General features: G+C 33.7%; 3 protein-coding genes across 3 annotated transcripts; all 3 read left to right on the forward strand.

Moving 5' to 3' along the window:
• Positions 1-643: 643 nt before the first annotated feature.
• Positions 644-3,998, forward strand: LOC101217383 (zinc finger CCCH domain-containing protein 25). The gene is made up of 5 exons (XM_004147873.3): positions 644-1,055; positions 1,148-1,374; positions 2,397-2,506; positions 2,597-2,784; positions 3,076-3,998. The coding sequence occupies exons 2-5, from the start codon at positions 1,202-1,204 to the stop codon at positions 3,790-3,792; spliced, it is 1,188 nt and encodes a 395-aa protein (XP_004147921.1). The 5' UTR covers positions 644-1,055; positions 1,148-1,201; the 3' UTR covers positions 3,793-3,998.
• A 3,831-nt stretch (positions 3,999-7,829) lies between these two features.
• Positions 7,830-9,242, forward strand: LOC101208740 (chlorophyll a-b binding protein CP29.1, chloroplastic). Its single transcript, XM_004147839.3, has 2 exons — positions 7,830-8,401; positions 8,698-9,242. The coding sequence occupies exons 1-2, from the start codon at positions 7,907-7,909 to the stop codon at positions 9,055-9,057; spliced, it is 855 nt and encodes a 284-aa protein (XP_004147887.1). The 5' UTR covers positions 7,830-7,906; the 3' UTR covers positions 9,058-9,242.
• Positions 9,243-11,147: 1,905 nt separating this feature from the next.
• On the forward strand, positions 11,148-15,230 carry LOC101208497 (protein yippee-like). The gene is made up of 6 exons (XM_004147838.3): positions 11,148-11,455; positions 11,570-11,711; positions 13,200-13,243; positions 13,998-14,106; positions 14,190-14,245; positions 14,789-15,230. The coding sequence occupies exons 2-6, from the start codon at positions 11,616-11,618 to the stop codon at positions 14,877-14,879; spliced, it is 396 nt and encodes a 131-aa protein (XP_004147886.1). The 5' UTR covers positions 11,148-11,455; positions 11,570-11,615; the 3' UTR covers positions 14,880-15,230.
• The last annotated feature ends 504 nt before the right edge of the window (positions 15,231-15,734 follow it).

The raw sequence follows: 15,734 nt of genomic DNA on the forward strand, positions 1-15,734 counted from the left end.
AATAAATTAATTTGAGATTAAGGGCCAAAAAGCCAACAAATTTCTCTAATTCGTGTTTCCATCTTAAAGTTTTGGATCTTGATTTAGCACTTTTGAACAAGAAACTTGTTGTAATTACTTTTGCTAGTAATGATGTTGATAAATCTTTATATAAAGTTTGAGAAAGATTATACTTAACAAAAATATATTTCTCTTGATGGATACAAGAAACACTAAATGCTTATTGTTTTGGTATATGAGTGTTTATTGGTTTGGTACAGTGAAACCATAGCCCTAAATCATAGTAGTCCTACTTCAATTGAAATCCTCGTTAAATCATAATCAATCAAGGAATAGGCTACTCATTTAATCCATATTCAATTACAAATATTGAACTTTCATGAAATAAATCACATAATAGACCTTCATTAACGGCGGATTGTAGTTCTTTTCTACGAAGGGCGATTTAGATATTTCACCTATTCATTTTTCCAAATTTTTATTTTGAGGTATTTTTCTGGAATTAATTGTTATATTTGATTAAGATTTTAAGAACTATTGAGTCTTACAATTTCGTTTGAGTTCAAGAGAAAAGGAAAAGGAAAAGAAAATGAAATAATAATAAGATAATATATATATATATATATATATATTAATTAATTATTATTATTATTTTTCCCTCGCTCGTTTCGCGTGCCCCTCCTTCTTCCTCATTCTCATTCACGATTTGGATGCTCTAGCTGCCGCCCTTAGTTGCTTCTTTTCTTCTTTTCCGTTTAGTTGCTCCGACGAACGCCAACGCACCGTCGCGTCTCCGATAGCCCAAGCCGCAGCGTCCATTTCTTCCTTGCCGTCCGACTGCCTCCCGTCGTGGAGCGCGTTTCACGTCTTCTTCAGATCTGAGCCGCGCGCGCGAGTTTTCTTTTCCAGTTGTTACGCGTTCCCCCTGCTTTCTCCCTCACCCAGTCGCGCACCTCCGTCCGAGCCACTCCTCTCTGTCCCGATCTACGCGCATAGATTCCAGCTTTTCTAAGTCGCCGCTTCTGCCTTGCCACGAACTGTCGGAGTTTTGTTTGGTAAGAATGAAATTGTGGGTTTTGTTGTTTTCACGGCTATTGTTAAATGCTAATGTTGGATTAATCATTTGGATCGATACTTATTCTTGAAGGTACCGTTTGAGGTTTGCCCCAGGGGAACAGGGATTTCGATTTTCAACTTAGCTATGAATCCCTTAACCCTAGTCAAACGCATCCAGAAAATAAATTCTCAAGAGGCAGCGCTTGGGATTTCTGAGGAAGCTTCATGGCACGCCAAATACAAAGATTCCGCCTACGTTTTCGTCGGAGGCATTCCTTATGATCTCACTGAGGGTGATCTCCTCGCCGTCTTCGCCCAGTAAGTTCACAGTCCTATCTATTTTCTCCCTCTTCTTTGTTTTGATTCTGCTCTCTTGCAGCTGTCTGTTCGTATTTACTTGAGAGACTGTGTAGTTGGATAAGTTTAGATTGAGATGTTGTGCTAGATTTGTGTGTTCGACATTGAAGTGAATTATCTCTCCCTTGGTGGTGTCTTGTTGTTCCAGTAGCTTCTAAATTGAACTTTGCTGGTAGCGACGAAAATTTATGGGGTCCTGTGAAAGTAGAAAATTTTGTTTGTAGGTCGTTGTAAATTGTTTTTAGTCGACAATCCTAGGTATTTAGACATTGGTAACTTAAGAGGTGGAGTTGATGTTTCAAGTTGTGAAAATAGACTAATTGAGCTCATAGTTGTTACAACAATAGATTTTGTTGTTTCTTGTAGTGCCAGCTTTTCCTATTTAGAATTCATCTTCATTGTGACCTCGGAGGGGCAATCGTATGAGAAGGGTTGGGATGTTTAGAGATACCTGTTTAGGTCCTAGGTTTAACTCTCAGGTGGAAAACTTGGCTTCGATTGGTAATATTTGGTTTTTTGTTTTTAGTTTTTGAAAATTGAGCCTATAGACATCCCTCGCAATTGTATATTTCTCTCCTTGTTTTTTTGATGTGGTTAAGAATTCAATTCTTTAGCTTATAAAATATGCAAATCATGGTAAGAAATTGAGAGTATATAGACTTGGTTTTTGAAAACTAAAAACCAAATGGTTACCGAAAAGGGTCTAAGGTACTCAAAACCTTTGTTTTCTCTCTAGAGCTAGCCTTGGTGTGGGGAAGGCCTCTTGGCAACTAGCAGGGTTGGTTCTATACATTATGCATGCTAGAAGAGATCTTTGATATCTTGGTTTATGTGTGTGTAATCACAATTGTTTCAATTAATAAAAGAATCTTTTTTTTCTTCCCTGCCCTTCATCGTTTGTCTGTAAATGCATTTTTAAGGTTACATGCTCACTTGTGGGTCATTTGTGTTTTTTGAATATTGAAATATATTTGAACGTACAGGTATGGAGAGATTGTAGATGTCAATCTTATCAGAGACAAGGGTACAGGAAAATCAAAAGGCTATGCCTTTGTTGCATATGAAGATCAGAGAAGTACAAATCTTGCTGTAGGTTGTCTCCTTCTCCTCTCTCTAAACCGTTCATTGTTTGTTATATGGGACTGAATGCGGATCTCTAAGTAATGTTGTTTGTCTCTTTCAGATAATTTGAATGGTGCACAGATTCTAGGTCGGATCGTTAGGGTTGATCATGTGTCTAAATATAAAAAGAAGGAAGAGGAAGATGAAGAAGAAGAACAAAAAAAGAGGGAAGCTCGGGGTGTTTGTCGTGCCTTTCAAAGGGGTGAATGTACTCGCGGAGCTGGATGCAAATTCTCTCATGATGAGCAGGTATTTGTGAGACCTTCTGTTATGTAAATTTTCTCTAGAAAGGATAGAAAGAGGTTTTGATCCCTGACAGTTTGTTAGTGGGGAAAAGGATGGTTTGATGTACAGTGTAAGAAGTTAGTTGTTTTTTGTAGGGGAAATATCTTGGCTTCACGGGATTTTTGTTTAGCTTTTGGCTAGTTATGTGTGAATTGAATAAAGAAGTTTGCAGACTATTTTTTCTTCTGCATGCTTCGATTAGAGTTTTAGCTTCACTTTAAGAAATTTGATGCATGGAAATTGTTCGTTTTTTAGAGAGCTGCAGACACGGGCTGGGGGGCGGCAGAAGATGCAAGTTCAAAATGGGGGCATGACAAGTTTGACAGTAGAAAAAATCACGACAAAGAATTACATGCAAAAGGAAGGAAAACTAGTGATAACTTAGGAAGACATCCAAGGGAGACTAGTGGAAGCCTGAGGCAGGAAAATAGACCAAGAGGTTGGGATGATAGTAAAGAATCAGAGCTCAAGTCGAGAGAGGATCATGGTGGGAAAGATGAGAAGAGATCGAGAAGATATGATCTTGATGGCAATTCTGATCCAAAGTCAGGAGATGATCAATATAAAGGGGAAGAGAAAAGATCTAGTAGGAACCACGATGATAACAGGAAAGACGAGAAAAGATCGAGAAAACATGACAATGATGATGAGATGAAATTAGAAGATGATCGCTATAGGAAGGAAGAAAATAGGTATAGAAGGAACCAAGACAATGAACTCCCACAGCATTCGAGAAGAGACTACAAAACAAGGGAAGAAGACAGATCATCAAAAAGGCACGGCGACAAAGAGTATCCACCAAAGCTGAGGGAAGATGATAAAAGAAGGGAAAGAGATGTATCGGTAAGACATCGCTCAGAATCATATAGGAGGGAAAATCCAGATGAGAAAAGAGATTATCGTTCCTCTCATGGTGGTAGAGATTCTTCATCACATTCTCATAGAGAAAGAAACGAGGACCGTCGTAGATAAAATGAACGATTACACAATGTATCATCATGGTTAGTCCTATCATGCTAGGTTCCAACACTATTGTAGAACATAACTTGTTTTATGGCCTGTTTTGTTTCCTTGTATTGTATTAGCAACTTTTTTTTAGCCCCACTACTTGTACTATCAAAGTAGGTAGTAACTCTTTACCGTGGAAATCTCATTGAGTAGAAACTTTTACATGCTAAGAAGAGTCGAGAATAAAATGATTAAAAGGTCATGGATTTAATTCATGGTGACCACCTATGTAAGAATTAATTTTCTACAAGTTTCTCTGATAAACTTGTAGAAAATTAATTCTTACATAGGTGGGTGGTCTCATGAGATTAGTCGAGACACGTGTAAGTGGCAATCTTATGGATATTCGAAAAAGAAAAAAAAACGAAGCATGCTTGTTAGAGGATCATATATAGATCATTTCATTTTTAAGAATATTCTTAATTTCTTCTTTATCTAATTGATATAACCATTCAAGTTGCTATTGCAATGTTGGTGGCAATCCTTTTGGTATTATTTTAAGGTCCATCCAAAGATTGAGAAACTTTCACTCACAAATGAGAGTTTTATTCTTTTTATCCCATTCTTTTTTCAATTCCCGACCTCTTTTTTTCTTTGTATAAAGAAGAAGTTTTTCCTGCTCATAATTCAATAACGACTACATAAATTAATTGTTGGAGAAAGTGCTCAGACAATTACTATGTTATAGAAATTTTATATTTTCAAGAGTAACCATTATGAATATGGATTTGATTTCTACAACAAACATATTCGAGTTTGTAGAAAAAAAATCCAGCTAATCTCATTCCCAGGTGGGAACCTAATTAAATTTGTCAACTTTTTAGGTTATGTTACAAAAACTCTTACCAAAATTTAATACAGTGCTTGAGTTCTTGAGTTTAGAGGGTCGTCATCTTTAGGTTGTGGATATGAAAACTATTTATTGGATGACTATTTTGAATGATCGCAAGTGTAGATATTATGTGTCCATGTCGTTCTTTTTTCTTGTATGGAAACATTAATCTGTTTACGTTATGATATGCTTTGACCTAAGAAAAATATGTAATGTTATATTTCTTATATTCTTATTATCAATTTTTCTTTTTTATATTAGTGGGCAGCATGCCTAATCTAACAATAATCGAGTGTGTTGGATTAAACTTGCAAACTCACAAAATTGAGTTTAAGATTTTTACCATCCAACCAAAACAATGTATGGTACAGTTAGATTCCAAATCATGTACCTGGTTCGTACCTGTCGTGGACGCAATATGAATAATTACTCTTTTGTTTTCAAGTATTTTTTGTCAAATACTTTGATTTCAACTTACACTGGATCAGTTCGTCCAGTTGGGAACCATGCTAATTGAAAGTCTATAAGGTTGACATGAACATAACGCCTCCAATTTTCAAGCATTGAGTAGGACGACTGCGAAAACAAATAATATTATTAATTGGCGAGAAGAAAAGTCACTCAAAATGCTGTCATTGTCATTAGGTTGGTCACAATTGTGTCATGCACCACTTTTGACATATTTTCACGATGACAATCATCTTTCTCTGTTTCTCCGCTATCTTCAGTCTTTTGTAGATATTAATAATAATATAATAATGAAAAAAATGATAGAAATTGTCAATAATATCCTAGCAATGATAGACTTTTTAATCACACTTGAGATCTAAGAATAGTTTATCACTGATAGAACCTTATCGCTAATAGACTTAAATCATATAAAGAATAATCTATAGGTGATACAAATCTATTACCGATAGACTTTTCACTCACAAACACCCTTGAGTAATAGTCTTGGAAAAAAAAAATGAACTAGAAGCTTTTAAAATTTTACCTCTTTCTCTTTTGCCCAAGCAATTGCATAAACAATTGCTTTATCAATGTTAGCATCAAAATCAACATCTATCATTTCTAGACTCATTGGTGGAGGATGATTCTTTTTCAAGAACTCTTGAGATTGTTTTTCATTTTCACATTTGTGTGGAAGTCATTGGTTTACAACTTATGTTATGGAAAGTAACAAACAAACGATCTCTTCTTGTCCCTTTTTCAGGTAGTATAAACCTTCTTTGTGCTGTTTTTAATTTTAATCTTCAATATCTTCATGTAATTAAAGAATATATTTTTTTCTACAATATTTTTATCCTCACAACATATGCTTCTTAATCCAATCTTTCATTTTCTAACTCCTTAAAATATCTAAAGTACTCAGGTGTCATTTCTTCTCTTGATGTAACAGTAGGGACCATATATAGCTAAAAAACAAAATATTTAATCAATATTAAATAAAAAAAAAACTTATTTTCATGTATTTGTAGAGAACATTCTATATCTGATATGGATCTATCACTGATAGATCAATATGATATTATTGACAGTCTTTCAATAATAGATATTACTTATATTTGTCTACGAGTGACATGACAGACTAACAAATCTTATTGATAACTTTTATTAACAACAAATTTAGAAAATAATATAACAGAAAACAAATAAGAAACTTGTTTTTTTTCCAAAAACATGTTGTTTTCCAGATCCCGTCAATCTAATTGTACATTGTATTTCCTATTCAATATTCTTAAGAAATTCTTTTCCTATTCTTGTCACATATCCACGAGCAAATTTAAGAAGTATTTCATATGCTCAATAAGCTAGAATTATAGGGAAGCATTGTAGAAATGGGCATGATTTAGATTCTGATTATGAGTTTTTAGATTTTCTTTTGGATTTTAGTGCATTATGAATAAATTGCTTTGTAAGATTATATCATAACCTTCCCCAAGGATAATTCCTAGACTTATCTTTATCATTCAACATTTTCAAATGTTTCAAATCCAAAATATTGTGATTTTCAAACGTGTTCATTTCTTTTTTGTTTGCTCGATAAACTTTCATGTTTTGAGGCTGTTTTTGCCCGTTTGTCCTTTAGTTCACTTTTCGTAATGGCTTTTTTTCTTATCTATTGGTTAAAATTACAATAAACACGTCAAGCCAACGAACTTAACACTAACAATCTACCTGTGATACAAATATATTATCGATAGACTCCAACCCTTAAGTAATAACTCACAAGCCTAAAATAGAGTATAACAAATAAGATATCACTAATAGAAACATGTCACAAAAAATGAAGAAACATATTTCAATAGAATTACTACCAAATAAGAAACAAGAATAACACATTATCAACCCAACGAACTAAACGGTAACAGTGTATCAGTGATACAAATATATCACTGATAGACCCTAAGTATGAAGTAATAACACACAAGTAAAAAACAGAGCATGACCAAGAACATATCACTAATGTAAACATATCACAGAAAAGGAAGAAACAAATTTCAATGGAATTACGATCAAATGAGAAACAAGAATAACACATCAACTCAACGAACTAAATGATAACGGTGTATCAGTCATACACATCAACCCAGTGAACAAAACCCTAGCAGTCTAGTAGTGATACAAAGATATAATTGATATATCCTAACCTAAGTAATAACATCCAAAACTAAAACAGAACATGATGAGGAACACTATTTCAATGACAAATGAGAAATAAAAAGTATACATCAACCCAAAAAACTAAAGTCCGTCAATGATAGAAATAATTTACATCTATTATCACAAAAAACAAATAGACCTGATACCAACACGAACTTAGGTCGACTGACGATGAGAAGTTGTAAAGTTGAAAACTTTTCACCTCCATTTATTACATCTCACATGGAATTATTTTGGTCTCGAAAAAGATAAGTTAAAAATGTAAAAAAATGATTAAAACTTACCTAAAGATTTTGTGTGAGGAGAGAAACCTCAACCACAAACTTAAGAAACAAAAACGAGTGAAACGACGACGTTTAGACCCCACCACTTCAGTACAACGGGATAAGGCGGGGATAAGGGCAGAGGTCACAGAAGCCATCAGATGGATTCGTCCCACAATCCAACGGACAAAAAACCACAACAATCAGATTATGTGTCAATCGCCGATCACACTTCCCCTTTCTCAACCACATAATAACCCAACCAAAATCCCCAATTTCCCATCTCACATTCTCCAATCCCTCACTCAAACTCCTCCTAATGGCCACCGCCGCCGCAACCTCCTCCTTCCTCGGTACACGCCTCGCCGAAATAGTCCCCAGTTCTGGCAGAGTCCAAGCCCGGTTCGGCTTTGGAAAGAAAAAGAGTCCGCCGAAGAAATCGCCGTCGTCTAAGGTGATTTCCGACCGGCCCCTGTGGTTTCCAGGAGCCAAGGCCCCGGAATGGCTGGACGGAAGCTTGGTAGGGGACTATGGATTTGATCCATTTGGGTTGGGGAAACCGGCCGAGTATTTGCAGTATGATTTGGACTCGTTGGATCAAAATTTGGCCAAGAATGTGGCCGGAGATATAATTGGGACAAGATTTGAGAGCGCGGAAGTGAAATCGACGCCGTTTCAGCCGTACACGGAGGTATTTGGATTGCAGAGATTCCGTGAGTGTGAGCTTATTCATGGACGGTGGGCAATGCTGGCTACACTCGGTGCTCTCTCTGTTGAATGGCTCACCGGTGTTACTTGGCAAGACGCCGGAAAAGTGAGTATATTTTCGTCACTGATTTCCTTTTATTTATTTATTTATTTATATACCGACAGTCTTGCATTATATTTAGTCGTGGGCTGTTCATTTGATTTAAAGAAATAATTTGATATTCTTTTTGTTGACTATGAACTAAAAATTTCATAATACACAACAATGACATCGTTACCTATTGAAAGTTTTAAGTTCAAATGTAAAGATCTATTAAATACGTTCCCAAGTTCATAAGATCTAATATCATATACATACTTTGAACGATTAATGATGAGTTGATCATGTACTAATCATTTCAGGTAGAATTAGTGGAAGGTTCATCGTACCTAGGCCAACCACTTCCCTTCTCCATCACTACACTAATCTGGATCGAAGTTCTAGTGATCGGTTACATTGAGTTCCAAAGGAATGCGGAGCTGGACCCGGAGAAAAGGTTGTACCCAGGAGGCAAGTTTTTCGACCCTCTGGGGTTGGCTGAGGACCCAGAAAAGAAAGCAGTGCTACAATTGGCTGAGATCAAGCATGCTCGCCTAGCCATGGTTGCGTTCCTTGGGTTTGCGGTTCAAGCTGCTGTGACTGGCAAAGGTCCACTCAACAACTGGGCTACCCATCTCAGTGACCCTCTCCACACCACTATTATTGACAACTTCTCTTCTTAAGGCTCCTCTTAATTGTCTCCTCCATTACTCGTCTTCTTCATTATTGTCTCTTTCCAGTTTGTATAAAACTTGACTGAGTTATGTGATCCTGAGCTGTAAGTAGTACTTTGCTTCGCGATTCCTATGTTAAATTATATTATATATGGTGTTACGACACAAATCAAAAACCGTTCTTTATTTCATTCCGATTGGTTTTGAATCATTCTTGAGGTGATTTTATATTGCCTAAAATTTTGTGGTTTCAATTGGGGAAGATGAATTGGAAAATAAAGTTATGGTACAATCAAAGTTTTTAATGGTCATCGAAGTCTTCAAAGATGACTATTTTGATGTATATCTTTTCAGTAAAAAAAAACTCATATCATATCATCTATAGAGAACTTGACATTTATTTTATTTTCAATTGCATGAAAGTGGCCTTTAAGTCAGATTCAAATCGAAAATGACTAAATAATATATTTGAATCTTAGAATAAAATGTCTCTAGAACCAAGATTTTTAGAATAACTTTAAATAGAAAAGTATTCATAGATTTAAGAGATATTTCTTATAAACAAATATTCGACCATGAATTAAAAATACCTATTATTAATAGGATGAAATGCAAACACACAAACATAATTGTAATCAACTCTTTCAACTTAAACTTATTATAGTCGTAAAAATTAAAACATTGATCGATTTTTATATTGAAATGTTTGAAGGCATAGAGTAGTTACAAGTGATTCTTATATTTCGATCGTAAATTATGTTTTGGTTAATATATTATTATTTTTTATTCAAATTTTTACGATATAATAAAAATTTAGATTCTATCTCTTTTGTTCAAATTTATAGATTTGTGAAAATACCGAACTAAATGCATATTCTTTGAATGATAAATACAAGTTAAAACTATTTTCTAACTATTATTGGATGTTATCTGTTATATGGATAGATTTTGATATGATAGCCTAATCAATTTTATAGCAAAATTGAAGATAAAAAAATTGGGTCAACTAGGAAGAATACAAATTTTAAGGTTGTGATTTTGAAAAATAGCAAAACCGCTCCCTCTTTCAAAAATGAAAAAAAAAAACAATAAATAAGTATTTACAAAAATCCAAAATATCCCTATACACATGGACTGTAAGCTACTTTCTTGAAGTTTTAGTTTCATCTTTAGCTTCATCATGCATTTTCAAGAAGAATAATATAAACATTTAAAACACACAAATACTATCTTCATTTTCCATCTTCCATCTTTAATTTTTAAATCTATGACCTGCAATCAAATGCTTGGGGTGGAAGAACAAATATACAAAATAATTATCGGAAAATTTTAGTTTATTTTTAAAAGTTATTTATTTAATTAAATTAATAAAATGTATATGAAATTTGTGAGATTTTATCTAAAAATACACTATTTTAGTCTATTTTGTTGAAAACAAGTCAAAATTTAAAAATAAATTAAGATCTTACTGCCAAAACTATTTAATTTCCAAATTATTTAGGATTTCAACCAATTAAGATTATTTTAAAATTTAAATTAAAGTTGAGATTTAGACAACAAAAAAAATTAATTATGTGGTTATTTTGAAATAAAAAAAATTAGAAAGAATTTGTTAGGAGTAGGAAATATACATTTTAACGCATCAAAATTAATTATGACTTATAATATGCATATCACCACTTCATTACACTGGACGCATATGTTAAAATAATTATAGTTTTGCAAATGTGAATATTGTATAAAATACCATGTGTGACACTTCCAAAATTATGTTAGTTGGTACGTTATTTCTTCAATCAGATGAACATTCAAATTAGACATTAACCTTGATAGGATTTGTAATTGAATTAATGTTATTGAACTTTCTAACTCATTTATTCTATATTTTGAAAGTAAGTTAATTTAAATTTAATAAGGAACATTGAAAAAACAATTAAATTAAAAAGATTTTGAAATAATAAAATCAATAGTGAGATTTACTCAAATTCAAAATAATAATTGGGTTGTTTTTGAGATTGGAATTAATTTGTAAGGTATGGTAGAATAAAACATGGATGGTATATATTTAGAAAATAGGAAAAGTTCCATAAGCCACCCTATGCCTAAGGCTAGAAGTTTAATTACTTTCACACCCCATGAACTATATGCATTATGCAAATTTGTTAGAGAATTGTTTTTCAAATCTCTTTATAAAATATTAAAAACAAAACTGACATTTCAATCTCGATTTTATTACTTCTGCACGCGTTTTCGAATCTATAAATACTCAGCATCGTTTCGAATTTTATGTATTTTCCTTTGGGTTTATTGTTCAATTTCATCTCCCACTGACGGCGACGATCATTCCATTCTCATTCCGCTTCCTCTATTTCCTCAGTTTCAGCCTTCCCTGAATTCCCATTCTGAGGTTCGATCACGCCGATCTTTGCATTGTTGTTGTTCTTGTTGTTATTCTTCACCTTCATAGATTTCTAGTCATTTTTCTTCGAACGGAAGCTGATTTTTATGCTTTGTTCTGTAGGGAAGGCAATCGAGGATTGGTAGAGATATTGCTGCAACGAGAAGAGATGGGGAGGCTTTTTTTAATTACTCTGGATGGGAATTTCTATAGTTGCAAACACTGTAAAACTCATCTCGCCCTTTCTAAAGACATAATTTCAAGGGTATGTAATCTTATTCCTCTATTCTACATGCACATTTGAGTAGCACGAGTTTTTTTTTTTTTTTTTGCGTTTTGTTGATTGTCTTCTTCACTTGTGTTTGAAGGAGGTTAATCAGTGAGTACATATTTGTTTCGGATTTTTATTTATTGTAAAGTAAAAGGGAATCGGTGTCTTTAGGAAAAGAACTTCAATGCTCTTAAAGTTTGATTTAGGAAAAAGGAACTTAATGCTTTGGGACCACATACACGTTTTTAGAATTTTGATTCCTTGCTTTTGAATGAATGCTCCTTAATTAGATAAATTTTGATCTCAAAGCCAATTGACAACTGAAAGAGTAGCCATTATCTATTGAGGTTTACACATCCTTCCAATGTGGGATTCTCAACACGTCTTCTCTCTAGGTTCACCAAGCCAAATCTTATTTTTTGGATTAATGCTCATTTGGGCTTTATGAGGTCTAGGAGTACCATATTAGAAAAATGAAGTTACATCCCAAAACAAATTGACGCTAAAAAGAGGAGTAAGACATGTATCTTGTATAGATTTTGAGGTGTCCTCATCTTTCTAGAGCTCTCATACTAAATTACATTATTATAAAGTTTCATCTGATAAAGGGTGGGTGGGAGGACGTAGCTCATGTTGTTTCAATGCAGAGTCTTCAACACTTGAAACTTTTAGTTCACATTTACAAACTAGGACTTGTGATAAAATTGTTCTTTGATTTAATTCTTAATCTTGTCTTAGTCTTTTCCTTGTAGTGCTGAATTTGCTACCTGGGTTGCTCAATTTCTTTGTTAATTTTATTCTGCATTCATCGAGAGACTTACCTCCATCACATATTTGCTTGGTAGATTTAAATGATTGGAGTTCTTGTGCATATGGTGCCTGATTTTATCATACTTATCAGAAATATCAGATGTATGGTTAGTGCTAGTGGAGATTAAATTGCATTTCTGAGTATTTTTAGTTACATGGTGATAAGAATTTTAGCCTTCTGGATATTGAATATGTTTGGTTGTTTGTGTACTTCTCTACTTTCACATGCAATGGTATCTCTATATGGCTGCTGAGGCGCTTGTAGAACTTGTTTTTACTGTATATAACGGTATGCTCATTTCCAGCTTTTAGCATCTGTACCTCTATGTCAAGCACTAAATTGTATCTTCTTTTGAAAAAAGCTTGTTTGTATGTATTGTTACTCAAGACTTCCCGATCTTATATTTTAGGACACATTTTCCTCAAGGAGTAGGAGTTGGAAACTCCCCTTCTTTGTTTGGTCTTTGGATTTTTTGTTTTTGAAGTATCGGATGTTGAAGTTCATGAGCCTTACAACTAAAAAACATCAATTCCATTTAGCTCTTTACTCTGTGGGACCCTTCTACATGTACATTACAGGCTTGCCACCTTTTTTTTTTCTTTTCAAATCGACATACAGTACCGAAAAAACACATGATATACTAACAAAATTCTGCTTTGCTTTTGTTTCAGACTTTCTATTGCAGGCATGGAAGGGCTTACTTGTTTAATAACGTGTGAGTTTACACTATGGTGTTTTATTGTAAATTTTTTAGTTTTACACTTCGTGTGAGTTTACTCTTCCACATTGTTTTAGGTTTTCTGTAATTATCCTTTAATTTAGGTCTTATATTACTTGATTGGAGCTGTTGCTTGTTTTAGTTGGAATTTTGGATTTTCATGCTCAAAAAGAAAAGCATAACTTGGGGTTACTGAAGCGTGGGTCTATATTCATTGGAATCCTAGGCAAGTATATAATGATCCTATTTCCAATTGAATAACAAAATGCTTGGCATTTACGGTATAAATTGGGTGCTAGAACTGGAGCAAGAACATTGATGTTGCTTTGGGTCATATAATTATTTTATGCATACATTATGTTATCTAACAAATTCATGCTTGCCTTGTCCTGTTCTCATTGATTCCTTCCCTGTAGGGAATGGTGTACTGGTCTTTCTTTGTAGTATTCTATTACAAAAGTTAACTAACTGCTACCCTGCATGCTATAACCTAATTAACAAGTAGTATTTCATTGTCTACTGTAAAAGCTCGATCTGCAGAACGAGAAAAATGATGTTGGTATCTAACTGCTTCACCCATGATATTTTGTTTCCGAACTCTTGTGGATGGTGCTCACATAGAAATTAAATTGTGATTCCTACAGCCTCTATTTCATAGGTGGCCTTAAATTGTTTCTTACATGATATTGTCATGTCACTCATAATCATTAAACCTTCAGCTAACATTTTTCATTTCCATAATGCATGGCAGTGTCAATGTCACAGTTGGAGAACAAGAAGAACGGATGATGATCACAGGATTGCACACCGTTGTTGACATATTTTGTGTTGGTTGTGGTTCAATTATTGGCTGGAAATATGTAAGATCTAATGTTATTTTTTGCTTTTCTTTTTCCTCTTGATTGTCAAACATTTTCCTGATACCTTTCTATCTATTCCACAGGAGGTTGCGTATGACAAATCACAAAAGTATAAGGAAGGAAAATACATCCTTGAAATGTGAGGCCACTATCCTTTGTTTTTTCTTTTATTACATTGATTGCGTTCTTGATGTCTCTCCACTATAAAGTTTGATCGTAAGCTGGATATAAACATAAGAAAGAAATTATCTTGGTCAAATATCAATTTTTAGTACCGTTAAGAAATCAATGATTAAAGATATAGAAAATCTAAACAATAGAGAATTAACAAAGACTAATATGGTTTACTAACTGTGTGTTAACTACGTCTTCGAATGTGGAGAGAACACGTTAGTGTTTTGTCTTCGAATGGGAGAGAACATGTTAGTGTTTTAGAGAAAAGATCAGATTACATAGCCTAGAGTGCCCTCTAGCTAGAGAGTTTATATAGCTCACTCTAAACCACAGGGACAAAAATCGGAAAAAATAGAAATATGATGAATATGGATACAAATTCAAGGCATTACAACAAGTGCACATTATGATCCATCAATATTTCTGTAAACTATTTGAAGATTTCACAATTATATCAACCCAAAAACGGTTCTTGATTTCTTGTTGGCGTTTGGAAAAATCTTTACAGGTTCAAGGTGTTGGCTCCCGATGGAACTGGGTACTTGGCAAGTCATGATCCACAGCTTGTAGGGAGTGATGGCGATGGCGACGATGCCTGATCTGCTATCGAGTTCGAAAGTAAATAAAATCATTACCTTCTGTAAATTCTTCTCTCAGCCTATTTTTCTTTGTTTTATCTTTTTGCCATTTAGCTCTTTCTTAAGCTTTTTGGTACACTGCCCCTGCAGTTTTGGCTGGTACAACCTCAATCATTTTTTCGTTCTTTTTCCAGTTCATTTTGACTTTTTAATTGAAATCAACAGAATCAGTTTTTAGGATGTTGGAATGACCAAATGGATTAGTTCTTTTCTAATTCAACTTTACAGATTTTGTCTCTCTTCATTTTTAATCTGCAGTTGTAATCATCTCATCCCTCTATTCAAATTTTGGGACTATCACTGTTTTCATTTCAATATTGTCTATAGAGATCTTTTGTTGTTCGAAACTTTTTATTTCACCATAAATACTGACCTTTTTGAAAATTTGAAGTGAAATTCTGACCATAGTCTTTGAGTGTGAATTAATAAAATTCCGAACAAATTGCAAAAACCATCCTACAACTGTGATGGTAGTTATAGTTTATAGTTAAAATTGAGTTCTTAAATCCTATAAATAAATTTTAAAACACTTGTGTAACTTTGAAGATTAAAAATGTCATGTGAAAAATTTGAGTGAAAAGGAACAATACAAAAACGCTAAGCCATTACTCCAATCTTTTACCATCTAATTGTTGAACTTTAAACTTGAAAAGAAAAGAATAAAATATCATAGCCAAAAGGTTGGAAATATATAGGATTTGAAAAATATTTGAACATGTAAAAATACACATCAACTTGATCGTAAGCTGAATATAAACATAAGAAAGAAATTATCTTGGTCAAATATCAATATTTATTTAGTACCGTTAAGAAATC

Source organism: Cucumis sativus, chromosome 4, assembly GCF_000004075.3.
Source record: "Cucumis sativus cultivar 9930 chromosome 4, Cucumber_9930_V3, whole genome shotgun sequence".
Taxonomy (NCBI): Eukaryota; Viridiplantae; Streptophyta; class Magnoliopsida; order Cucurbitales; family Cucurbitaceae; genus Cucumis; species Cucumis sativus.